At 39.0% G+C, this 27,521-nt stretch overlaps 4 protein-coding genes across 4 annotated transcripts; 2 read left to right on the top strand and 2 right to left on the bottom strand.

The window, feature by feature from the left end:
- Nucleotides 1–4,895: 4,895 nt before the first annotated feature.
- Nucleotides 4,896–6,059, bottom strand: LOC126584503 (uncharacterized). Its single transcript, XM_050248861.1, has one exon. The coding sequence runs from the start codon at nt 6,057–6,059 to the stop codon at nt 4,896–4,898; it is 1,164 nt and encodes a 387-aa protein (XP_050104818.1).
- An 8,632-nt stretch (nt 6,060–14,691) lies between these two features.
- LOC126585158 (polygalacturonase QRT3) lies at nt 14,692–16,916 on the top strand. Its single transcript, XM_050249551.1, has 3 exons — nt 14,692–15,113; nt 15,266–15,502; nt 15,744–16,916. Exons 1-3 carry the CDS (start codon nt 14,874–14,876, stop codon nt 16,800–16,802), a joined length of 1,536 nt encoding a protein of 511 aa, XP_050105508.1. The 5' UTR covers nt 14,692–14,873; the 3' UTR covers nt 16,803–16,916.
- A 3,187-nt stretch (nt 16,917–20,103) lies between these two features.
- On the top strand, nt 20,104–21,210 carry LOC126586865 (RING-H2 finger protein ATL74-like). Its single transcript, XM_050251833.1, has one exon. It carries the CDS (start codon nt 20,377–20,379, stop codon nt 20,911–20,913), a length of 537 nt encoding a protein of 178 aa, XP_050107790.1. The 5' UTR covers nt 20,104–20,376; the 3' UTR covers nt 20,914–21,210.
- Nucleotides 21,211–22,714: 1,504 nt separating this feature from the next.
- LOC126584610 (choline-phosphate cytidylyltransferase 1-like) lies at nt 22,715–26,218 on the bottom strand. Its single transcript, XM_050248941.1, has 8 exons — nt 25,861–26,218; nt 25,412–25,525; nt 24,970–25,065; nt 24,834–24,876; nt 24,331–24,486; nt 24,154–24,234; nt 23,251–23,361; nt 22,715–23,095 (listed from the first exon to the last, which is right to left on the bottom strand). Exons 1-8 carry the CDS (start codon nt 25,998–26,000, stop codon nt 22,958–22,960), a joined length of 879 nt encoding a protein of 292 aa, XP_050104898.1. The 5' UTR covers nt 26,001–26,218; the 3' UTR covers nt 22,715–22,957.
- Nucleotides 26,219–27,521: the final 1,303 nt, after the last annotated feature.

Consider the following 27,521-nt stretch of genomic DNA (forward strand, 5'->3'; position numbering starts at 1 on the left):
CAACCAAGCGATCCACTTCAAAAAGGTTGTTGACAGGCTTGAGCCTCAAGTGTCGGAACTTCAAAGTGTTTTGAAGACCAACGAAAATCTGAAGAAAGAAATTGAAGAGTTGCAGCGGGTTCGTGCTTGCCTGCTTGAGGAGAATGAGCAGTTGAAGAGTGAGAAAGATGGTTTCGAGGCTTCGCTTATTCAGAACCAAACCGATTTTTACAAGCTGGGTTATGTAGATCATCTCTATGGGCGGCCATCTGACTTTGAGTTTTCCGGTAAAGACTTCGAGACCTTTTCTATTTCTCCAGAAGACTTGCTCGATTTTACGTTTGAGGCTTCTATCGGTGAAATAGTTGGAGGAGTTGATACCCAGGCTGGAGCAGTCGAGGGTAAAGATTCGGAGGATGCCGCTGCTGAAAACACCAAGGCTGCTGAAGGTGTAACGACCGAGCAGTTGGGAGATGTCCAAACTACTGAAGATTTAATCTTCTGGGTAGCTTTTAGGATTTCCTTTTCTTTCCTTTGTTGCTTTTGCTTGAGCTCCTTCGATATTTGCTTGTTGTTTATCAATTTTGCTATAAAATTTAATAAACTTGCCTCTTTTGCTTTTCCCATCCTTGCTCCTTTTTTTTTTTAACCTTTAGGCCTTATAGGCCAGTGGCAGGCGCGCTACTTTTCTATAAGCAGACAAGCCCACATAGCCTATGCAGCCGTAGGTGTTGATGTAGAACTTTTGCAAAGTTGTTAACCATAGGGTTGGCAGCCGGATGCCTTACTTACAGAAGCAGACGAATCCGCGTAACCACTTGGCTATTCAACCTTGGCTCTTTCCAATTCCGTAGGCTGTGTAGCAAGTATCACCACACTTTAGGACTTGGTGTAGGTTATTCTGCGTTTGGCAGAGGTGAAGTTTATCGACTACGTAGCATGTCGGTAGTGGATAAAATCTTCGCGTGTGCACGCTAACTTGTTTAACCTTTCACAAGAATGTGCGGTTGCATAAGTCTAGCGTGGTTCTACTGCTCGAAGGGCAAGCCGTAGGCAGTCTTCTGGAAATCCGTAGGCTACCTTAGTGCACTCGGTAGCAGCTTTAGGTTTCCAGGGCAGCCGCCCATTGGGTGTGCTGCATAATGTGCCCCCTCCGTCTCTAGGGCCCGGTTCCCTGCAGATTAAGCTGATAGACCCATAATCCTTCAACTAGCTAAGCCTTGAAACAGACCATTGTGGCTACTTCTAGGAATCCCGGCGCAAGCCATCATGCACCTAGTTATTCTAGGGCAGCCAAGCTCATCCACGTCTGGATATTCGGAGTGTTGAGTTTATCCTCCCGCCTTGGAGAACACAGTTGGTCCCTTGGGGGGTGTAATCTTCTTTTGAAGTGCAGAAAGAAATAAGTAGTTGTGGACATATATTAAAGCCAAGTTACAAATTACTTTTGAATTCTTTATTGAAAAATAAAATGAGCAAATAACTTGGTTGCAAAATTGCATGATGATTGGATAATCCTCGGTTTACGAGGTGGTGCCCATTGAGCTGCTCGAGTCTTCGGGTCTTGATATAGTGTGAAATCACACATGGTATTTCCTCAAATTGTAGGCGTTCCATTGCTTCTCGATCTCTTTATCATTCATGGTAGCAAGAGTATAACTGCCTTTGCCGCCGACTCTGCTGATCTTGTAAGGACCTTCCCAGATGGGGTCCATTTTTTTCGAGCCTTCTCTGCGGGCAGTGATGAAAGCTTTTCTTAGGACTAGGTCTCCAGGTTGGAACTGCCGGATCTTGGCCCTTTTGTTGTAGCTGGAAATGAGCTGCTGCTGGTAGGCTGCGATGCGGGTGATGGTTTGTTCGCGCCTCTCTTCTGCCAGATCTAAATCTGTGGCCATCTCTTTACTGTTCTGCTCAACGCTTGGCAATAGAGTGTTGATGCTTGGCACGATGATGTTGGGAGGTATGATTGCTTCTGAACCAAACGCCAAAGAGAAAGGAGTTTCACCGGTTGCTCGTCTTTTGGTGGTGCGATATGCCCATAAACATCCTGGGAGCTCATCTGGCCATTTTCCCTTTTTGTCGGTGAGGGATTTCTTGAGGCAGTCGAGGATCGTCTTATTGGATGCTTCAGCCTGCCCATTACCTTGAGGATATCTTGGTGTGGACATGTGTTGTTTGATGCCGTATTTTTGGAAGAACTTTGCCAAATCTTTTCCCACAAATTGAGGACCGTTGTCAGTAACGATGGACTGAGGGATGCCAAATCGACAAATGATGTTCCTCCATATAAAGCGTTCTATGTCCATCTGAGTCGTGGTTGTCATGGGTTCTGCTTCTACCCATTTGGTGAAATAGTCGGTTGCCACGATCATCATGCATCTGCCCCCCGTAGCAGGCGGCATAGGCCCTACCAGGTCGATTGCCCATTGCATGAATGGCCAAGGACTCGTTTGCGGGTGTAGCTCACTGGCGGGTAGTGCTGATACTGGTTTGTAGCGTTGGCAGCGGTCGCACTTTTGCACTAACTCCTTAGCATCTTGGTGCATGGTAGGCCAGTAATAGCCTGCATTAAGAGCCTTTTGGGCTAAGGATCGACCTCCAGAGTGATTCCCACAAACGCCTTCATGGATTAAGCTTAGAACCTTCAAGTCATCAGGAGGTGCTAGGCAGCGGAGATGTGGTCCGGTGTAGGATCTTCGGACGAGAATGCCATTCCACATATAGTAACGTGCCGACTTAATTTGGAGCTTCCTTGACTCCAATCTTTCTGTGGGTAATGTGCCGTTGACCAAGTAGTCTATAATTGAACTTTACCAAGTGGAAGTTACACTAACTTGTGACACTTCAGCTATCGACTCCATTTCTATGCTTGGCTTGTCTAGATATTCCACCGGAATTGAGCGTTTGAATTGGTGGTCAAGGGCGGAGCCTAAACCAGCTAGTGCATCTGCATGTACATTGTCTGCCCGCAGAACTTGAGTGAGAGTGTAAGTCTGAAATGCTTCAAGCTGCTGGCGTACTTTCTCTAGGTATTGTGCCATCCTTGGGTGTTTTGCCGTGTATTCCCCAGTAGCCTGGCTGGTGATTAGTTGGGAATCAGAATGAATTGCGAGTTTCTTCACCGCCAAGTCTTTTGCCATTCGGAGGCCTGCTAGTAGAGCCTCGTACTCCGCTTCGTTATTGGATGCTTTGAAACCTAGAGTGATCGCCTGCTCGAGCATTGAGCCATCTGGAGTAACAAGAACTACACCTGCTCCCGAGCCTTTATAGTTGGATGCACCGTCGACATGCAAGTTCCAGAAATCTTTATTGGATGGAGTAAGTGTGGCTAAGGTACTCTCGGCTGCTTCTGGGGCGTCGTTGGGCCGCACTATTGCGTTGCCTAGGCTAGGTGTGAATTCTACCACGAAGTCTGCCAAGGCTTGGGCCTTTATCGCTGTGCGAGGTCGAAAAACTAAACCATATTGGCCAAGTTCCAATGCCCATTTCATCACTCGTTGAGAAGCGTCTGGACCATGTAATATTGATCGTAAGGGATATTGAGTCATAACAATGATCGTATGAGCTTGAAAGTATGGTCTGAGCTTCCGAGCCACAACAACTAACGCCAAAATTAATTTTTCGATCTTCGGATATCTTGTTTCCGTATCGAGAAGAGCTTTAGAAGTGTAGAATACCGGCAGTTGGGCCCCCAGCTCTTCTCGTATGAGAGCAGAGCTCACTGCTACCTCGGAAACTGCCAAATAAATGTACAAATCCTCCGCTGCTTCCGTCTTGGATAGTAAGGGAAGTGATGTGAGATAATTCTTCAAGTCTTGGAAAGCTTTTTCGCATTCTTCATCCCATTTGTCTTTTTGTGCCCTCTTGATAGCTTTGAAAAAGGGTTTGCATCGATCGGTGGATCGTGAGAGGAAGCGATTGAGGGCGGCTGCTCGTCCGGTCAAGCTTTGGATTTCCTTCAAGGTAGTTGGAGATTTCATCTCTATGATTGCTTGGATTTGCTTGGGATGTGCTTCAATTCCTCGTTGGGTTACTAAGTACCCTAGGAATTGGCCTGAAGATACTCCAAACGTGCACTTGGTGGGGTTGAGCTTCATCTTGTACCTTTTAAGGATATTGAAAGTTTCTGCTAAATTACGAATATGATCTGATCGCTGCTTGCCCTTTACCATGATATCGTCGACATAGACCTCCATGGTTACCCCAATTTGCTTTTTGAACATCGTATTTACTAGCCTTTGATAAGTGGCTCTCGCGTTCTTGAGGCCAAAAGGCATGACCTTGTAGCAGTAAGTGCCTCGCTCTATCACGAACGCAGTTTTCTCCTTGTCGGGCTCATGCATGGCTATCTGGTTGTAGCCGGAGTACGCGTATAAGAAACTAAGCAACTGGTTTCCAGAAGTTGAATCTACTAATAGATCAATCCGGGGGACAGGATAATGGTCTTTTGGGCATGCTTTGTTGAGGTCGGTGTAGTCTACGCAAACCCTCCATTTGCCCTTCTCTTTCTTCATGACTAGTACGACATTAGAAAGCCATGCCGAGTGTGCTACCTCTTCTATGAAACCGGCCTCCAATAGTATGTCGATTTCTGCCTCGATGATCGCTACTCGTTCGGGAGCGAAATGTCTTCTTTTTTGAATTACCGGTTTGGCAGTTGGATCGACGTGCAACTTGTGGCAGGCCACCTTGGGGTCAATACCGGGCATGTCGGATGGTGACCATGCGAAGATATCTCGATTTTTCCTAAGGAAAATTGTGAGTTCTTCCTTCTCGTCTGGGCTTAGTCGTGAGCCAATTTTAGCCGTCTTTTCCGGCTGCTGGGGATCAAGAATGATGTATTCGGCGTCCTCTTCGGGTTTCCATCCTATCTTGTCTGCTTGGGCGCCATCTTCTCAATCCACCTGCTGTAATTGCTATTTGGCAATTTCTTTGCCCTTTTGGACTTCGGTAACCTCTACGGGGGTAAAGGTCTTCTTCTTTGTTTCTTTCAACATTTGCACAGTGCATCGTCGGGATGAAACCTGGTCAGACTTAATCTCTCCGACTCCTCCTCCCGGGATGCGGAATCGGATTTTTTGATACTTGACGGAAGTGACAGCATCCAGCTTGATCAACCAAGGTCTCCCAAGAATCCCATTGTAGGGAGACGGGTCACTTACAATCGTGAATGTTTGCTTTGAGACGACTAGCGGTGTTTTTACGTCAAGTGTGATATGGCCAATGGCGGTTGAGGTGTGTTCGTTGAATCCAATAAGTACCTCTGCCCGACGTATGATTGTACTTTCAAGGCCCATCTTCTGAATGACTGAAAGTTGAAGTAGGTTGACCGCAATTCCATTGTCAACCATCATCCTGTCGACTATAGCATGGGCTAGTTGGACAGATACCACTAATGCATCGTCGTGCGGGAAGTCGACTCCTTCCGTATCCTGTTTCGTGAAGCCAATGATAGGTCCAGGTTGGGTATCGACTGCTTGAACTTGTGAAATTAGTAAAGCCTGCTGGATCTTCCTCTTTTTGGAATTATTAGTGGCCCCCAAGTGCTCGGATTCAGCAAAAATGCCATTGATTCGAATCATCTTAGTTGGTGGCTCCTCATCTCCGTCTGCATTCTTTTTTTGCTGCTCAGTTGGCTTGTCCAAATATCTATCGACTTTGCCTTCTTTCACGAGTTTCTCTAGGTAGTTCTTCCAAGTGTAGCAGTCGTTGGTTGTGTGACCAGGACCTCGGTGGAATGCGCAATACTTGGTGTGGTCCAACTTGGAAGTATCTCCCTTTGACTGTTTCGGCAACTTGAACCATGGTTCATTCTTGATGTCACGAAGGATTTGATGAATCGGAATTGAGAACTTAGAATAGTTATTGGTCATCGAGCCTTCTTTGGTCGTGGGTCGGTCCCTGCGCTTGAACTCCTGCCTGCCCTTGTTAGGTTGTTTTTCATCCTTCTTTTGAGCAGCTGTCAACTCTTTTCGAGGCTGTTCGGGAGCCTTTTCTGCTTGTCGAGCCTCGTCCCAAAGCGCATGCTTTTCTGCCAGAGCAAAGGAATCTCCTAGAGTTAGGTCTTCTTTCATGATCATTTCTCCAAACAGTGGGTGGTCTGCTGGTAGTCCTTTTTGGAAGGCTGCATTTGCTATCGAGTTGTCGCATCCGACGATCTTCACCTTCTCTGCTTTGAATCTCTTCACGTAATCGCGAAGCGACTCTTTTGGGTTTTTCTTTACGTTGAACAGGTGATCGGACTTCTTCTTGATCGATCGATAAGATGAGTATTCTTTGGTGAAAACCAAGGAAATATCATCAAAATTTTGGATAGATCGTGCCGGCAAGGTATGAAACCAATCTTGTGCCTCGCCTTGTAAAGTAGTGGCGAATATTTTGCACATAAGGGCGTCATTATTCCGATAAAGGACCATCGCACTTCGGTAATGCTTCAAGTGTCTTTCGGGACCCCCGTCTCATTTGAAAGATGTGAAGTGCGGCATGCTAAACTTGCGCGAAGGCTCTGCCTGCTCGATCTCATCCACGAAAGATGATCTGCTTATGTTGGTCATATCTCGCCTTAGTGCCTCATCAACCATTTCGTTGCGCCGAAAATCACGCATCCGTTCATTGAAAAACCTTTCTACCTCTTCTTGGATTTGCTTTTGTTGGGGTAGCGGAGCCTTTGGCTGCCCTTGGCCTTTTTCTACCGGTCTAGGCTGCTCTTCTTCTCGCTCAGCTCGTCTACGCTGTGGCTGCAATGGATGAGATAGATTCATAGCAGGCGAGGGATTTCTTTGCAGGCTACCGGTTGAACTAGAGCCGGATTGAATGATTGTTTCCTTCCGTTTGTCAGGTTGTCTGCTCCGATGTGATGTGGAGAATACTCCTTGTGAGCCTAATCGTGAATGAATGCTCTGCCTGGAAGGCTGCCCATATTGATTATCAAAGCGTGGCCCTAACCGTGAATGTATACTTGCCCGTGGGCCTAACCGAGAATGCACGCTCATCCGCGCGCTAAGACGGGAGTATACGCTATTTCGGGGGCCCAATCGAGAGTGTGCACTGTCTGAATGCTCAACTTGTGATGGGTTGAATGGCTGCTTTCCAGGACGCTGCTTAAAAGGCTCATTGTCTACCTTTGTTCTACTTCGGGAAACTTCATCGTGGGCGCGTTGTATCTCAGTGCGTTGTAAAAGTTAATTCACCAAGGTAGTTTGTTGTGCAAGGGCGCTCGTCAATTCTATGACTTGTCGGGACAAGTTTTGTTCGCCATTTGGATTGGAAGAACTTGGATGGAATGCACCTCCTTGAACAATAAAAGGGTGGTTGACTCCAAGTGCGAGATTTGAGTTGGGGAATGTCAAATCTGCAGAGAAATGTGGTGAAAACGCCTCAGCCTCGATGATTGGTCCGGATGGTTGAAATTGTCTCGGGCCGACTTGGGCAGCTTGGGAAACCATGAGAGCAGGCTGGGCTGCGGGGGCAGGCTGGATCACTGGGGCAGGCTGGATCGTTGGAGCAGTCTGGGCTACAAGAGCAGGCTGGATCACGGGAGCAGGCTGCTTAATGCGCGGTGCACGTGAATGCGAGGCTTGAGCTTGGGTCCACGTAAACTTGGATGGCACGGCTCGGGCCGTGGTGAAGGCTCCATGGACCTCGCCTCGAGTGGCTACCGAAGTAGCCACCGTGGTGGTTCCCATGGTGGCTGTGGTGAAGGCCCCATGGACCTCGCCACGAGCGGCTACCGAAGTAGCCACCGCGGTGGTTCCCATGGTGGCTGTGGTGAAGGCACCATGGACCTCGCCGCGGGTGGCTACCGAGGTAGCCACCACGGTGGTTCCCATGGTGGAAGCTCGTGGTGATGATGCCGCCCCCTTTATTGTCGCATTTTGCTTCACGGATCTCCGCAATTCCCTTTCTTGAATATTAGAATTTTTACTTGCGGAATTTTCTAAATTTCCAGCCATTATATTTTTCTTATACGTTTTATCAAAGAACCTTTGCAAGTAAAAAATTCTAATAATAAGAACGTATGAAAAATATTCAAATGGACTAGAAAATAAAGAAAAAACCTTTTTGTGCGAGAGTCTTCTACGAGTATGGATTTCAACTCTCAATGAAAGCACCAATTTGTGAATGCAAATTTTCTCCTCCTCGATCTTGGACGATTTTGCACCTACAAAACAACTAGCACCTTAGGTTAAGGCCAAAAGCCTCACGCGCCCACGATGAATGGGGGGGGCTTTGGCCGAAGAACCTCCGATGCCAAAGTTAGAATTTTTTAGAGAGAAATAGTGTTTAGAGTATTTGGGATTTTTTGCAAGAGGTTTGGAATGAGTGTTTGGTAAATATGGGTGACTATTTATAGGACTAAGTTGGTCCACCTTTTCAACAAAGTGGCCGGCCCCTTTATGTGTTTTTTGGTGAATTTTGTGGTTCAATTAGCCACTTTATTGGCTAATAAAATACAATAGAAATAAATGGGAAGTTACCAAATTGAATGGTTATCATTATTTGGCTAATGAAGTGGAGGAAATCTGAAAAGGTAAGGAAAAAGAGAGGGAATGTGGCCGGCTCCTAGGTGGGAGTTTTGGGTTTTATTTTTGGTGTAATTAGCCAATTAATTGGCTAATTAAATATGAAAGGAGATGTTTTAGTATTTATGGTATTGATTGGCTAATTTAAAAGGGAAGGAAAGGTGGAAAAGATAGAAAAAAAGGTGATGGAATAGGCTTTGAATGGGGTAGCCGGCCCTATACCATTTTTTAGGTTTGAGTGGATGTTTCAAATTGATAATTAAGGGATGATTTTAGGAGATATGGGAAGAATATATTATTTAGATAATTAATTAACTAAATAATATATTAGGGAAATTAAGTTTTGGAAATAATTACCTAAAATAAGATAATTTGGAATTGGTTACCTCTTCTGGAGCATTTTTGAATTGGTTGAGGATGATTACCCACTACTTGCGCGTAGGAATCCCGGTATGCCTCAAGGGTATTTTTGTCCTCTTTCGTTCAAAAGTCCACGTGTCGCCTGGTGAATATTTTTGGCTCCACACTTGTCAAATTTGTTTCTATATTGCATATGACATGTAAATCCAAGCCAACAAAAGGAACCTCATCACTATTATTCTTCAATCAAAGTACGATGTGAAGAAATATCTACCAATTTTGTACCTTTCCAAGATTTTTATATCCAATTGATGACTAAAAGGAAGCAATTCATTCTTGAAGGTTTATTTTCTTACATTTGTACAGTATTTTTTTATTTTATTTTTATGGCATTAGACATTTTTTAAAAGTGGAACATCATCAATGTAATTAAAACCTACAATGTGATGTGAAAAAGTTGTAGTTTCAACTAAAAGAATCATATTGAAATTTTGACATAAACATTGAAAAAAGTTAAGATTTCACCATAAAATTAATTTACAATATGTAGAAGTCTAACTCCTTACAAGGTTTGATAAACTTCTAATACATAACATTTGTTCACAACCTCACGTCCATATATATCATAGAGACGCCGATCTTAACAAATCAATTTAACTGATTTCACCGTTAATTTTATTATGTGAATCATATAATTAATTTGGCATAGAAACTGTCGTTTAATATGCTCCACACAGGTGTGCAATCACAATGGAGCTACATGTGCAATGTTTGGATCGTTGAAATGCATCATATGCTGAATATAGTGTTCATTATATATATATAAATGCTTTAAGTATACAGTAAAGATAAAGATGCCAAGTCATGACAATTCATATAGTTTAGGCAGCCAATTATTGTTGTTACACCTGTATAGTTTTGTTTAGATTGTGTTGGAGTTTGAATGAAATTTCAACTCAAATGTGGGGTATTGTTGGAAATTTTGTGTAGAAATTTCTTATGTGGGGTTTGTCCCACATTGACCATTCCCACAAGGTCTCCACACTTTATAAGGTTTTATCTCTTATAGAAAGTGATTGGAAGATAGGCCTTGGAGAAGAAAATTGGGCTCACCCTTGGGATTGGGCTTTGGGGTGTATTAATTAATTGGTAATTAATATATAATTAATTATCAAAAGATGGGTCTTGGAGAAGAAAATTGGGCTCACCCTTGGGGTTGGGCTTTGAGGTGTATTAATTAATTGGTAATTAATATATAATTAATTATAAAAATTAATATTTAATTAAATTATTTAATTAATTATTTTTTGGATTTAATTAATTAGTTTTAATTAAATTCGAATTTAATTAATTTTTTATTTTTTATGAAAAGATTCATCCTTTCAGATGAAGTCTGAGAGTTCTTTCTGAACACAGAGCAAAGCACCCCTCTGAAGAGATGTCTCCCAACAGTCACACCTCATTCTCATACCTGTTGCAAACAGGCATCCATCTGCTATATATACATCCATCTGCATGGCATTTAGAACACAGAAAATAATCAACTTCATCTTCTACATTCCTAAACCTTCTTACTGAGAGAACCACACTAAATTCGCCAGAAGTTAAATTTTCCGGTGCTGAAATTTTAACTTGATCATTGAATCCTGGTGAAGCAGACATCCGTAGAACTACAAGCATAGAGTAGGGACGAAATTTCTATTTCAAGGACATTGCAGTACGCAAGCCTCGATCTTCAAGTTGTCTGTTTTTATAATTCGTATTCTAGTTTATATTCTGTTAATTCCTATTGCATTTATTATTTATTAGCATATATAAATTATCACAGATTGTTGACATATATCCAACAGATTGTTATATTTGTTACAGGTTGTTAGAGGAAGTTTTTGTACATGGCCTTAACTATATATATACCACAAATGTAAGTGTAATTATCAAGTAAGTAATAAGAAGAGGATTATTCAGTAAAACCATTCTTCTGTTTCTTTTGGTTTCTTTATGGTATCCATCGCCACCGCCTCACGGCACTCTTCGATCCTAGTCTCTTCCGTTGATTATTCAGTAAAACCATTCTTCTGTTTCTTTTGGTTTCTCTATACAGTTGATATGCTACTGTTTCTATACGGTCAAACTCATTAATAATAATATGAACTAAGAATATAGTTTGACGGTTAGGACATCTAAAATTACCTAATATTTCCCCTACTTGATTGTCCTACGTGATGCAATTGATATTTGTGACCTTAAGTGACAAAGCAAAGACCAAGCAATAGTAGATTCATCATTCATGTACGTATTGAAATTGGCACACAAGGAGGGAAAGAACTCTTTGTTTTGATCCAGCTTGGTGTCCTTCCAGGCTTCCACACACTGAAAAAAAAAAGTACTCATGCATGCCCGTGACCTTCTGTTATATCATTCCATTTCCATCATATGATCTGCTGGGCCTTGCATTAACACAATGGTCAAACTTTTCATAAATTAGGGTTGTGATGAAATGGTCGGAACCAAGTGTTTGTTTTCTACTTGGCCACTAGTTATCATAGAGGCAGGACACGACCACATACTCCATAAGTGAAATACTATAGTAAAAATTAAATTATATCGATCTTCTCATGAGCATCTCCAACATCCTAACTAAATGAGGTTTTTTGGCACATTAATAAAAAAATACAAAAAAAACCAAGCTCCAATTAAATGACTAATAGTCTAATTATCTTAACTTTTTGAAAAGTAACTAGCTAAATTTAGCTAGAAAGAGAGAGAGTTAAATTTTTACTAAATGTTAAAAACTATAAAATAGCGCGGCTTTTAAGAGAAGAAAAGGAGTTTGGTTTGTTAAGTATAGAAAAAATAATGTTTAAAAAAATTAACTTAAGCTAAAAGCTAATATTGCTGGAAGTGATGGCTAGCCAAATTAATGTTTGAGTCATTTGATTAGCTACAATAAAAAAATATTTAACTAATTTTATTGGAGATGCTCTTAGATCGCATAATGAAAAATAGACACAAACTTTTTTCATCGCTTTGTTCTTTTTAACATAACTTTTTCCATTGCTGTTTTCTTTGATTTTGTTAAAAAGAAGGATAAGAATTTTTCAAGTCCAAAATGGAGAATGTTGTTTAACTTTGTTTCCGCTCTTGCATGGTAGACGATAAGGCACCATATTATTGCAGTAACCCAATGTAAACATGCCATGTAAGTTGGAAATGAAAAGTGAGGTAAAAGTTAGGTTAATGACAAAATTAAAGGTTAAATTAAAGGGCAATGACAAAATTAAAGGTTCACATGTTCATCCTCAAGTTATAAGTTTTTATTATTTTTTTCATAACCGTAAATTTATTCACAAGTATATGTGACCGAAAGAATTCTTGGGTCTTTTTGGAAAGAATTCTAGGGTTTGATCCCCACAACACTTATTGATTAGAGGCTTGTTTGAAAATACTTTTAAACTGGCTGAAATCGTTTTTGGTGAAAATGTTTTTAGTACCAATTCTCAATAAAATGACAAGTAAATCTTGAAAAAACATTTTATTGCTTCATACAAGAAGTGATGTTTCTTGCAGGAAGCACTTAAGTGCTTTTAGAACCCAAAAACATTTTCTTTAAAAATACTTTTAGTCATTTTAAAAAACAATTCCACACAAACCCTATGATAGTAATTTGTATTCAAAAGAAAAGATCCTTCAAGGTAAAAAACAAAATAACATTAACCCAAAAATTTGCAAATCTTGTAAAATATATTGATATCTTGAGTCCTTGACTGCATGGAATCTGAGCTTAGGAGTCGAGAAAGCATGCATTATTTTTTTGGAATTATTATTAGCACTCCAAAAATCTTATTTCACTCTAAACTTTCTATAATTAGAAAGAAATATACACTTATGAGAAGTGTAGAATGAAATTTTAGGAGTGCTAAGAACAATTTCCTATTTTTTTTCCTCAACAAATAGACTTTATTAAATTTTAATTGAAATGTTTACATCTTCAGTCAAGATGTTAAAAAGGAACTCGAAACCAATACAATCCCATCTAAAAGAACCTCCAATTTTTTTAATAAACGCTGCAAGAGAATGTGCCGTTCGGTTGCCTTCTCGACAAACAAACTCGAGCGAAACAGACCCCACATCTTTTGTAATAGCCCAAATGTCATGCACTATGCTTCCCACCTCCGCATCAAGACCGATCTCCTTCCTTATCATCCTAATAACTTCACGGGCATCAGACATGGTTTGTCAAACATTATCATAGAAGGCATGCATTTCAGTACTTGAAAACTATAATCAATGGCCATCGTGAGCTGTCTATTGAAGGTGTAGTTATTTCCATGTTCTCCTAAGGTTATCTTGTTTTTTACTTGCCCAAATTTTACAGATGGCAGATTACAAATTACAATAGGCATTCTTTTCTTTCATAGCCTAAAGAAAAGATAGAAAAGGAGGAGGAAGAACCAAAACCTCATAGGCATTCTTTGTCGTTTTACTTCTCAAATTATGCACTTAAGACGCATGATTTGTCTCAAACAATGAACCCACTACAAGAGCAATTAGGTTAAGCACTTTTTCGCATGCCAATAAATTGATTATATAGGGTGCATTTTTGCTGACCCTCTTAAATTGTGGTAATGCTCATTACCATCTTATTTATCACATTTAGATAAGTTTGAATTTGAGATCTGTGTTTGTCCACTACATTGATTTCGAAATTTAAACACATCTAAAAATGTTAAATTGGACGGTGATCATCACCTTAATTATGAGTAAAAAATTTCCCGATTATATATATGGGGCAATGCGCATTTCCTTATTATTTGTAAATTAAATTGTGACATGCAAGAGAAACTCATATATAACAAAAATACATCCACATTTGCACCCTCTTTGCACGGAAGTCATTCTCGAGACAATATGCAAATGTTACTCACTTATACCCCCGTTGCATGAAAATTATTCTTTGAAATAAAGAATGACTCGTGACATGCAATGTCCTTTTAACTTGAAAATTTTCCTATTTCCTACTAACTAACGTGACATTAATTTACTGTATAAATATTATAATTGTAATCGTTTATCATCTATCATTTTCCAAAGATCATCTCTAGAAAGATTTATTCAATCTGGAGATTGCTTAGTCATTCATATGAATTTAAGAAATTTATAGTTCATCACTTGTTACCATAACTATCAGTTTATTTGACACATGAACGACTAAATCGTCTCTAAATTGAATATTATTTTTTTTGAAAAAAACTAATCCCTTCACGATGATGAATATAATGAACAGTTTCGATCAATTTATTATTATTGTATGATGAAATGATACCACATTAGTGGGAAAATCCTCTTTTTTTTCAAGAAGTACAAAATATGTGATGGATGCCACGCTGCATAGAGTCTTCTTTTTCAACCAAATACATCTTGAGCTCAAACATTCCTTTTTATCGTGGCCCATGTAATTGGATCATATTTTCAACCTTTGTATATATTCTAAATTTCTATAAATGAATATCGTAATTTACCTAAATAGGTAAAAATATTGTTGATGAATATACAAGAGTGAAGTGTTTTATTGAAATTCAATAAATAGATCTACCAAACCCAACGACGTGAAAATACCTTTTAAACAATGTCAAACTTGCTGGGGTTCCAAAAGTAAGAAGTTGGTAACCGCTTATTTTTCCGTTAGGGAAAGATTAATTAAAACAACAATTAAAATTTCTTATCAGTTTTAAAAACAACAAGATTTCTAAGGATTTGTCATCACCATTTGTATAAATACCAACAATTGAAGGGTGGTGTCTTTTGTATGATCCCATAATCTATAGGAAAACATTTCGTCCCATATTCTTGGCAAATCTTAGTTAGCCCCATCTCTTTCCATGTCCCTTTACTCTACCTTTCTCTCCTTCCCTTTTCCTCTCTCTCTCCCGGACATATAAAGTGATCAAATATATCCCAACAACTTGTATCTAACATTGCTAAAACCAGAGAGAAAAACAGAAGAGTTTAGACATGGAGGCAACAATGCCGAAAACGTGGTCATTCTTCATGGCATTTTGTAGCTTCATCGTAATTCATGTCTACGCAGAGGACTCTCAAATGGGTTACCGTCAATTTTCCGGTGGCGATTACAATGATCATTTGCGAAAACTGCAAGAGTTCAAGGCTTCACTCACCCGCCACGATTCGCTTTCTGTTGCACCATCTTCAATCCCACCCTCTCCTAGTCCTAGCCTTATTGTTCCGCCAACGGTAATTCAATCGCTTTGTGCATAAATTTTCAGATTTTTCTTTGATAATTTAGTTGTTTAATTCTTGGTTAAAATGTTGGGACAGAAGCTTTGTTGTTGAAAAGTATTTGTGATTTGTTAGTCCATGTTGAAAATGGGTGATGGTTGGTGCAGGGGAGCGCTAGTCCACGTGTTTATCGCGTGACATTGTACGGAGCTGATCCGACGGCGAGCAGAGACAGCAGTGATGCACTTGCTCAAGCAATGGCAGATGCATTTAGAGGCCCAACTGAAGGGTTCTTGATTGCGGGTGTTGCCAATCTTGGAGGTGCCCAGATCGATCTTGAGGGTGGCCATTATCTGATCAGCAGGCCCCTGAGGTTGCCTGGAGCTGGAGTAGGAAATCTTATGGTATGCCCCGATTAACATTATTTTCTTAAAGATTTGATAAAATCCTACCATAAAGTTTCCGCGGAATTCCAATACATGCGAGTTATGCCAGATGTTCGTTCTTTGGCTCGCCCTCGGGAATGTACCGAGTCTAATATGTGTTTCCTAATTGTTGATCAAATACATATCAACATGATGATATGAATTAAGCGATGTGATTAGGTTTGTGTGATAATTTGAACATTCTTTTTTTATGAAACAGATTCATGGAGGAACGTTACGAGCTTCGGACGATTTTCCAGCTGACGGATACCTGATTGATTTATCTCCAACATCATCAGCTAGCAAGAAAGAAGAAACCAAAAAAGAGAGCTCAATGTCCGCACAGCTTTCTTCATCATCCTACAACTATGAGTACATAACTCTCAAGGACCTATTTTTGAACTCTAACTACAGGGGAGGGGGCATTTCAGTCATAAACTCACTTAGGATAAGCATAGACAATTGTTACATAACACATTTCACCACCAATGGAATCCTAGTCCAAAGTGGCCACGAAACTTACATCCGAAACTCCTTCCTAGGGCAGCACATCACCGCTGGTAGTGATCGCGGTGAAAGAAACTTTTCCGGGACTGCGATTAACCTAATGGGGAATGATAATGCTGTGACAGATGTGGTGATTTTTTCTGCAGCGGTAGGTATAATGATTTCGGGTCCAGCCAACATACTTTCCGGGGTACATTGCTACAATAAGGCTACCGGATTTGGGGGCACCGGAATTTATTTGAGATTGCCCGGGTTGACACAAACCCGAATTGTGAATTCGTACATGGACTACAGCGGCATTGTTGCGGAAGATCCGGTGCAGCTTGATATCTCCAACAGTTTTTTCCTTGGTGAAGCATACATTGTCCTAAAATCAATAAAAGGGGTTGCCAATGGGGTCAATATTGTAAACAACATGTTTAGTGGGTTCGATAAGGGGGTAGAGATTGTTCAATTGGACCAAAATAATGGGCCTTTCAAAGAGGTTGAACAAGTATATGTGGACAGGAACAATGTGAGGGGCATGAACACAAAAGGCACAGTTGGAAGGAGGTCTGTGCAAGGCAATGGGAGCTCATGGACCGTAGATTTCAATCCAATTCTACTATTTCCTAACCTTATTCGGCATGTCCAATACACGCTGAGCGCCAGCGGCAATGCGTTCCCTAACCATACCTTAAGGAACGTGTCGAATAACCGTGTTGTGATCGAGTCGAATGTGGCGGCTCCGGCTTCTGTTTTTGTGACAGTTGATCAAGGAGTGGCAAACTGAAGCTAGCTGACCTAAATTTGTGTAAAGATCATTGACTGGACAAATTGTGAATAGGTTGGGGAAGATGGCAACATTTTGTCATGTTCTTTTTTATCAACTACTCTTTTTTGGTCATGATTTATACTATTCAATTATGCCACGGAATACACACACACACATATATATGTTGTAGCTTGTAGTAGTAGTTTGAGTCTTTAGAAATACAATACATATACCTCTGTAAGACTTAGGCCACAATTGCTTTTGTCAAAGCCATATTTTGAATATGGCTCATTGCTGAAATTTGTGCAATAGAAATTGACCAATCAAATAAAAGGAAGGTCTTTTCTGGTTTACTTACTAAACTTAAAGTTGCATGTGACAATAACATTTCAACACAAGCCAAAACCTGAAATGATTAGAGATGACGACTGGTTGAATATCATTTAGAAACAATTATAGAGAGTGTAAAATAAGAGCAATTCATGTGAAATGAAACATGACGTGGAGGTGAACCCATTTCATACTCTCTTGAGCAACATGGCTCTGTGACTGTGTAGATGTGAACGTGTACACATAATACTTGGGGATTATATGGACAAATGTGAGGTAGAAGCTGCATGGAGTAGGAGCAGAAATGGCCAAAAGTCCAAGCTCTTGAATAAATAGCGTAACTAATCTTTGTATATGCTGAAGGGGGTTGGCTATTGGTCAGGACTCATTCGTCATTGTCTTCTTTTTTTCGTATTTACAAGCGACTTAGGTGTGGTTCTGGATGCTTGGACAAATATTTTTGAAAACTTATTCGTTCTAATGATTCTACCACATTTAAGTGTTGGACTAACCAATTCAAAAAATTAATGACTTTATAAGGGATAAAAGTTGTATTTATAAAAAATGAGATAACGATGGATCTGTAATTAGTTTGGCAAAGATTTAATTTCTAATCATTTTAACCAATTGCCTAATATTTTTTTAATCATATGAGCTACAAAGTTTTTAGAGATGGTAGAGTAACCTTAGACAAAGAAAAACATTAGAAAGAAAGAGTACACCTATTACTATTAGCGATTGATGGACTTTCCAAATAAAAGCATATAGTCTTTAAGGTTAGTTTTGAAGATCTATTGAGAGATTGTAATTCAAGTAGTTGATGTCTGTATTTTCAAATAAAAAAATTAAGAATAAAATCGAACATCTAATTACTAATAAGCCAATTGAATTGTATTCGTCTCTACCCATGAATTATCGTTGTTGCATAATGTGTTTGTATTTTTGTAAGTGAGTTTTTTAAAGCAAAAATCAAGCAAATTAACTTATGCTAAATTCTAAACCATATATAGAGTGTTTTAAATTCAGAAAATTTCAAGATTTAAAAAAAAAAAAAATTTATGCCATGAACTTTGTGTATTTATATAGTGTTCAAATCCATGAGGCGAATCGGTTGAAATGGAACTAAAATGAGTGATTTATTGTATTTTACAAGTATTGTCACATCCCGGCCCGAGCCCCCATCACATCTCGGACTTGACTCTGTCGTAACACGATATTGTCCGCTTTGAGCCCCAACCACGTCCTCACGGTTTTGTTTCTGGGAACTCATACGAGAATTTTCCAGTGGGTCACCCATCCTGGGATTGCTCTCGCTCGAACTCGCTTAACTTCGGGTTCCACACATCCCGGGCTCGACTCCGCCATAGCATGATATTGTCTACTTTAGGCCCCGACCACGCCCTCATGGTTTTGTTTATAGGAACTCACACTAGAACTTCTCAGTGGATCACCCATCCTGGGATTGCTCTCGCGTGAACTCACTTAACTTCGGAGTTCTGATGGAACCCGAAGCCAGTGAGATCCCAAAATGCCTCGTGCTAGGTAAAGATGAGAATATATATATATATATATATAAGGCTTACAAAATCCACTTCTCTGAACGATGTAGGATATTACAAGTATGCTTGCGATAAAAATGAGTAAACTTTGTCTAAACCATAAACCCTATTTGTCATAAGTCAAAACACGATGTAGTGGTGATGATGGTGTTTGGCATATTTAAAACGATTCCCACTAATGTCACAATAATAGTTTTGGGACTTTGTACTTTAAACGTGTGTACTAATGGAATTTGGATCCTCTGGACATTAGTGTCCAGAGCTTAAGAATCAAGAAATCCAAGTCTTTAGTTTGGATGCATAAATTAATCATCTATCGCTTGTAATATTGGACAATGATTAATATAAAATGAGAACAATATAAGATTTATACAGGTACTTTATATTTTTGGCATAATATTTTTTAATAATATTAGCATGAAATTGATGTTGAATTGTGAAGTCACAGAAAATTCATAAAGAATTTTTATTTCTCTTTAGAAAAATATATGACAAGCCTGAGGCTCACGGGGAGTGGACACGAGATGTTATTTGTTGGATTTTAATGGATTGGCCGGTTAATTGTCAGGCTTGGCTGAATTACCAAGGCAACTACCCTATTTAGAATACTGTAAAAAAAAATTTTAAAAAAAAGATTTAAATTTTTTAATGATAAATGGAAAAGGACTTGGGTCTAAATTTGTTGAGGCTGGGAAATGGAGTTGCCTAGAAGCATGCTTGCAGACTTGCAGCTTTCATACGACATGCAGACAGTTTTGAAAACGGGATTAGCAATCTCATAGTTTTTTAGGGGTTTCGCTAAGATCGGCTAATCCCATGGTTAGTCGAGGCGAGTGAAAGTTAGTGCCATTAAAGTTAGCCCCAGTGGGAACCAAACACGAGACTGAACTAATCCTTAGTCTAGTTCAATATAGTGAGAGTTAGCAAGGCCAAACAAACGCCTCCTTAATTTACATTTCCAAAATAACTTGAAAACTACTTTTGGAAAGATTTTGCAGGGTGTACGAAACACAAGTTGGAACCACATACCATTATATAATTAAAAAAAGTTTTTTTTCAAGTGTTCCTTCAATTTTATAATGATTTGCGGTGTCTTGCCTCATGCCTCAAACACATTGAAAAATCTCTCCACTACTTTCAAGTTGGTGGGAAACAATCAATCAACCAATAGGAAGGCTTCTTTTGGTTAGACCATAGAGAGATATGCCCTTGCATACCTTTAAAGCGCATTAAACAAAAGAGAAGAAGATAGTGGATTGCCAAGTAAGCATATCCAATCATGCCACCATTTTCCTCATCCATCATTTTACTCTCCACACCCTCCATTAATTGATGGACCATTTTTCTTGTAGAACAATATTTGGCTCTAAATCATTGTCCAGTACACATATACTTAAGTTACAAAAGAAAAGTTTATATACACATGTCAAATCTAATTTTTTTTTGTATCAAAATATAACTTCTTCATATAACGAACCAAGTGTTTTCCATTTATCCTAAATCATATTACTCTTCACCTCCATTAACTAAGCCTTAGCCTCTTCTCTCTTTTTCCTCAAATTTACGTTCCCCTTCAGCATGTACTATCAAAACTATGTGCATGCCCCTTTTCTCTACTAATTAAACTTCTATCTCCACCATCCCCACTACTACTCTCAAAAGCTTCCAATTTTTCTCCACCACTTCAGTTCATCTCTATCTCGATGGCTCAAACATCCCCTCCTCCAATTCCTTCAGTGCCTCCAATTCCCAGTCCCATCTCAATAAGAACACTTTGTGATCAAAACCCTAATCATGATCAATTCCAACCCATTCATCATCTCAATTTTATGGTCATCTTGGCAGCAATCTTGTGTGCCCTTGTGTGTGTTCTTGGTATCAATTCCATGTTGCACTGCGTTTTTCAATGCGCAAGTCGTGCCGTCATTGAACCGGTCGAATGGGTAGCTTCACGCCGGCTTAATTCAGGCCTAAAGAAGAAGGAAATGGTGGCTTTGCCTACTTCAACTTACGCTGATTCAGGTACTACTTCTCCATCTTCGTCGTCTTCAGGCTGCGCTATTTGTTTGGCTGATTTTTCTGATGGGGACAAGTTAAGGGTGCTGCCCAAGTGCAACCATCGGTTTCATGTTGCCTGCATTGACAAGTGGTTGCTCTGCCACTCTTCTTGTCCGACTTGCCGACATCGGCTCAAGTCCAGTGACTGCATGCCCTCTCTTTCTGAGATTGTCACAGCCTAAGAGACTCAATAAGAGAAGTACGTCATCAGCTTAGTTGAGTTGCAGATGGGATATGAACCTGCAGAAACTCATGAATTTGTATTAGGGTTTCATATTAGTATCCGGTTTTACTACTTTATCTTCCTATATATCCTATTAGGGTTCATATCATATGGAGTTACGAACATGGAGGAGTTTTGAAGCATGCAAACTATATTATTAAATGTTCTAGTTTTGGTATCGCCATATTTCACTTTCATGTGTGTGTGTAAAACATTAACTTATGAGTAAATTGTAGCAATGGTTTTTCAATTTTAATTCAATTTGAGCAATGGTCCCTCAACTAAAAATTCATTATCATCGGTCTCTCAACTCATCAAAACGTGCAGCTATAGTCCGTCAACTAAAAATCAATTACCAATGGTCCCTTAATTTTAATCCAACTGGAGAAATGGTCCCTCAATTTTAACCCAATTGGAGAAATGATCTTTCAACTTTAACCCAATTGTAGCAATAGTCATTCCAACATAACTCATTTTGACAAAATTCTGACGAAGTTGACAAAAAGGATCATAGCTACACGTTTTGATGGGTTGAGGGACCAACGGTAATGGATTTTAATTAATGGACCATTACTCTAATTTGATTAAAGTTGAAGGACTATTACTATAATTTATTCTTAACTTATTAATTGACTTTATATAATAAAAACTATTGGAGCTCTATTTTTTTTTTAGGGTGAGTGCGGATAATAATGTGAAAGGCATTAAAATTAAAATTACAACTCACACTTAACAAAGCTACTTTTGGGACCTTTAAATCTTTGTCCAGACTCAGCATATATTTTTGGGAGTTTTAACGAAACACTCGTAGTACTGTTCAATTTTAACGTTAATGACATTTTAACGAAACACTCGTAGTACTATTCACTTACAACATTTTTTTGTCCTTTTGATTAAAACTCAAAGTTTTCAAACCTTTTTCATTAGTTTTCCTTATATTTTTTAGCGTTCAGCAAATTTTGTTTACAAAGTCTCCCAAGCATTATCTTTTTTTAGAAATGTTAAAGAGACTTTTTGAGAAGTAAGACTCTTTATGAACCCTATGCTACCTTATGTTTTTAGTATGATATTTTATAATATTAGCACGAGAATTAACTTTAAAATGTGAACCTGTGAGGTAGTAGAGAATCCATAAAAAATCTCACTTTAAAAGAGTCATTAGCATTTCCCTATATTTTTTCCTGATGTGCAAAAAGTTACTCGATTAGATAAATGTTAATGGCCTTATGTTTTGTACAAGTGAGAGTGAGGACAAAGAAGTTTAAATCAGCACCTCAAGTGAAGTGGTCATATGAAATACGTTAAATCAATTGAGCCACAAATTTTTAGTGAAATACGTTACTTGGTCTACTAACACTCTATCTCTACCTTATTAAAAGAGGTCATGAATTCGAAAAACATGAATCGACAAACGTTGACAAATAGAAAAACAATTGTTTTTAATATGATTTTATTAGTGCTGCTGAAGCCACCAGCACTAGAATTTCGTCAGCTCTCAAGGACAAGCCGCTGCACTTCACTCCCCATGTGATAGACTCAAAGAGGTGAAGGGATCACATTACCCCACAAATGATGAAAGAAGAGAAGAACAAGACATGTCCCAGTTTCGTTATGTTAAATTTGCAAGGAAACCTATCCAGTATTTGGTTTTTGCTAGATAGATATTGTAAAAAGCATCCAATATGTACTGATTGGTGGGATCACCCTCATCTGATGTGCGAGATTCCGAAACAAGAAACCGAAAAAGAAAAAGCCATTAATTTGTGGAAACTCGAACGATTTTGCACTAATTTGTGATCTTCATTAAGATTTTGTGTCAACTACATCGAACAAGCAACTATTGAAACGAAATGACAGAACACTAACAATTGAATTTTGGCTGTTTCACAAACTGAAGTCATATAATCAAGGAACCTAATGCTATGGACTTCTTAGTTAGTTCTACATTAATACAACGGATAAGTATTCCAGCTCCTAAGCAATTGACAGCAACAGAAGCAAATTCAGTTCTCGTCTTCATCATCGTTTTCTTCTTCAGAGTCATCATAGAATTCATCATCATCATCTTCTTCTTCATATAAAAGCCCTCTGAACTGCTGCTTCCTTATTCGCTTTTGAATTCGGTCCCTTATGGCTGTTCCCTGATACAAGACCATGACAAGTTCAGGTCAAGAAAATGAAACAAAAATCTTCCCTGATTATATTCAAATCAGCTCTCATGCATGCAAACGCAAGTGGTATAACAAAACTAAGAGCAAAGGAGAGGAAGAGAGAGAGAGAGAAAGAGAAAGCCCACCATTTTATGGAAACCTTCTTCAAACCTCTCCAGAAATCCAGCAACCAGCCGGTCAGCGTTCTCCACCCATTCATTATGACGCATGGTGGCAGTCTGCGTTACTATTTGTATCTGCACATTCACAACAGAGTAAAATACAATCAACTTATGACCAGACATCTCTAAGCAAAAACACACTTACTGGTGCTCTTACTAGTGCATGGAAATAAGGAGCCCAGCAAAACCAACAAGATTGTCGATATTATCCGGGAACTAAAGTCCTCAAGAAAATTTGTGAGTCTCATTGGTTTTTCTAAGCCTAAACGTTTTCAAAAATACAAGGTTCACTCTTGCCGAGTGCAAAACATGACCTTATTCTCAAGGAATCCATAAGATGTGAGAACTATTTTGCATAGACACTCAAAATTAAGGAATTAGTCAACAAATTTGTAAAAAAAAAATGAAGCCAGAAGAAAATAAAAGATTAGAGATGTTGTCCATTAAAAAGATAAACATATGCTCTAATTGCAAAAATATGCAGCAAAATTGCAAACACAGTTAGACCGTGGAAGAAGTAAAAGTACTTGAAGGGTACCCTTAGAGAGGATAGACCAAAAAGGCAATACACATCCGATTCTTTTTGGACTATCATCAGTCTAACAAACGGTTGATCTCATGCATTGTTTTCCAATATGCAACCAAATCTATTTAGTATTTTATGCGTAGCTCCACTGGGAAGTATATAAATCAATGACTCAGTTATGAAAGGAAATTCCAAACTGATAGCAATGCAAAAGTATAGGCGTTTGAAGCATGCTGTTACATACATGGTACTGGAGCCTACTGGATTAAAATCTCAGATACTCCTAGTCAGTGATGCGTATAAAAAGGAACCAAAAATTATTAAGCATCATGGTATCATACCTTCTCTCCTACTTTTTCTTGGTGCTCCTTCACCCTCTCACGCAATCTTTTCAGTCCCATGTTCACTCTCAGTCGCTTTTCCTAACAGTAAGAAATAAAGATGACGAAGATCACTTTTCGCACTAGAACAAAAGAAAGTGATCACTTGAACACGACACATTCATATAAACAACTTACCCTCACATAGCTGACACCTAGATCTTTTCTTGTGTACCCACGGTCCAAATTACGCATCACATACTGGTTGTAATCTTTAACTATCCTCATTATGAGATCCGATGTAGAGATCCCATCAGTTCGCTTTGTTTCTTTAAACTTCCCAACAGACTTAACCTGTGTGGCAATTTACATAAACATATAAAAATGATAGTCAAGAATGATGGAGAAATATATCTACCGAGTAAAACTACTAAAATAAAGTTAATACACTGTAAGCATTCGCACTAGTGAATGACTGATAAACAATTAGCTGAAACACGGCAAGATGAAAGCAAACATGGCATATAAGACGGGAAGAATTCATTCCTATTGCCACCCAGAATTAATCTACTAGACAATAACTGGTTATGTCACGACTGTCTACAAAGAACAAAAGGCTCTTGACAGATACAAAAATGGAAAAAGAGAAGGCCTAACAATGTTCCTAATAGGAAATAAACATATACGTCCGGTTAACTTACAAATTCATAGACATCCTTTCCAGAGCCACTTGCATTAGCATAGCTACAATTACAAATTTAGGAAAAAGAAGAAGCATCAGATTGATGATGCAGAAATTTTGCAAATCGTAATTAATTAGGGGTTGGTTAACTTTACGGAAGAGAGTCATGTGCCACAAAGTCAATCTTATGCTTGTCAAGAAACTCTTGCGAGAGCACCCATGGTGCATCAGGGATAACTTCGTCCACCCATCTGTAGCAAATATATTACAACACAATGCTTTAGGAACAACAATTCAGTAATGTAAAGTAGCTAACTGAGAGTGACGATGCAAAAATATGGTGTTCAACAATTTGGCTATCCCGTGGACCCGAGGGGGGGGGGTGAATTCTAAAAAGGGAAAGCTAAGTTCTACCAAAATTAACATTTTTGTTAGATCAAAACAATCTTTTGACTAATAAAACAAGGTTAATAGCAATAAGCATAAGGTTAACAAATACTTTCATCCGACTCCTTGCCACGATAAGTTGTAACCTAAGATAGATTAGGAAAATGACAAGAACAAAGTGAAAAACTTAAGGCAAATGAATAAACCAACCTGCAATGGCGGAGCGATTCATAGCGCTCCTTCTCAGTCATAACAGTTTTTCCCTTATAATTGTGGGTAATTTCATCACCACAGCAGCCAACAAGCAGGTACGTATTGGGGAACCTAGAGTTTAGACATAAACGAAACAATCCAAAACCAAATCAAACCTCATTCAACTTATCAAATTTAGAAATTTACTAGTAAAATCAGTAACAAAGAACAAAGAGAGAAACTTTTTGGCATCAAATTCGAATTCAGAGGCAGGGAGAAGCAAAGAGAGGACTAATTCAAAAATGTTACTTGACCAATCTTCAAGAAAGTAAGCATCCAATTAAACCCTGAAACAATTTCAAGTCTTGACAGGGAAATTGCTTGATATTCAAGCAAAAAGCATGTAATTTGACTGAAACAATAACAACCCACTTCAATTCTAGAGAGAGAGAGAGAGAGAGAGTTACAGCTTCTTGGCTTGCTCGAGAGAACGGGCATGGCCGAAGTGAAAGAGATCATAAATGCCGTCTGTATATACTCTCACTGGACGCTCCTCCTCCTCCTCCTCCTCCTCCTCCTTAATACTCTGCTGCTTCTCTTCCTCCATCTCTGCCTCTCTCAGTATCTCTCTCAACTGCAAATTCTTTGGGTTTTTGCAAAATTGGTTCTCACACAGAAAGCAGGGAGCTTCACAGCCCCTCTCTCTCTCAAGGACCACAGCAGTTGGAGTCTTCTGCGTTAACGTACAAGTACTCTTCTACGCAGGTTTCTATTCAAGAACTCGGGTGTAACGAGGATAATTGATTATTTGTATCCGCCCGCTAACGTTGTCTCGACGGTTAATCCTACATCCAAAAATCAGTTATTTTTTATTGTCCTTTATTTTTTTAATACAAACGGCAGTACGATACGAATGCGTCACCACTGGCGGATTCATGTAGGGACCGAGGGGGTCCGGGATCCTTCGGAAGCCCGAAGAAATACTTGTGATCGACCTTTTGAATTCTCCAACAATTTGGGCAGGTGTAATGGAGAGGCTTGTTGCCTGTGCAGGCAACTGTACTTATAACAAAGAAAAAGAAGAGGTTTTTAATTTTTGCTGAGGAGAATTTGTTGATTTTATTACCCTTAAGATTAAACTGGATTTATTCAATGAACCAAATTCAGTAGAAAATAGTGATATGGAACCAAATTAGTCTAATATATATATATTTTTTTTTTGAGTTTTTATGTTGGGACCCCCCGATCTTGAAAACCTGGATCTGCCATTGTGAGTCACAACTTCATATTTCATTAACAAATATATATATATATATATATATATATGAGATGGATCTGTGGTATTATTATCTTTTATATAGTTTTTGACATGTTGCAGTCCTATTAGATTAGAAATATGATTGTGTAAATCTCAGTAGATATGAGAATGTATCTTATATTTCTATTAGGAGTAGATTACTTATTAAATGTTGTAATCCTAAAGGGTAAGGAATTAACCTTCCTTACTATTATAAATAAAGGCACAATAGGGTAGAATAACACACACCCACAATTACACATCTATATCTTCTCTCTACTATTGCCGCACCTCCCTCTCTCTCTATGGCCTCCGTAATCATTTAGTAAATTATGCCTACAACACGTTATCAGCATGCTCTTTACGCTGGGCTAACAAGAGAATTTATTCTTCAATCAGGGGAGTTTTACATTTTAATCATTCTTTTTATGATTAATTTATTATTTTATTGAAAATATCTACATGCTATTTATTCAATTTAATTTTTCTGTGTTGAACGTGATACAACGCATTGGTGATGCAATTCCTGCTTTATGAGAAGGATATTATACAAATTCAAAGGTTTTTGTAGTTTTCTGCCAATCAGGTACGCTTAATGACACATCTCGACTCGGATTGTCCACTAGGACTCCGAATCGAGTTGTGATGGCCGACACCTGAAAGGTGGCGAAGCCATTAAGTGTAATGATGTGGAATATGTGAATAAATTTAAACCTAGAAGTGCCTAAATACGAGAGTGCGTTGGGGGAGGGAATGAACCCATTTCACAAGTGACGTCAGAATATAAGTAAAGCACAGTAAAATGGATTGAAAATCATACCATCAAAGGTA

The sequence above is a fragment of the Malus sylvestris genome, chromosome 10 (assembly GCF_916048215.2).
Source record: "Malus sylvestris chromosome 10, drMalSylv7.2, whole genome shotgun sequence".
Lineage (NCBI taxonomy): Eukaryota > Viridiplantae > Streptophyta > Magnoliopsida > Rosales > Rosaceae > Malus > Malus sylvestris.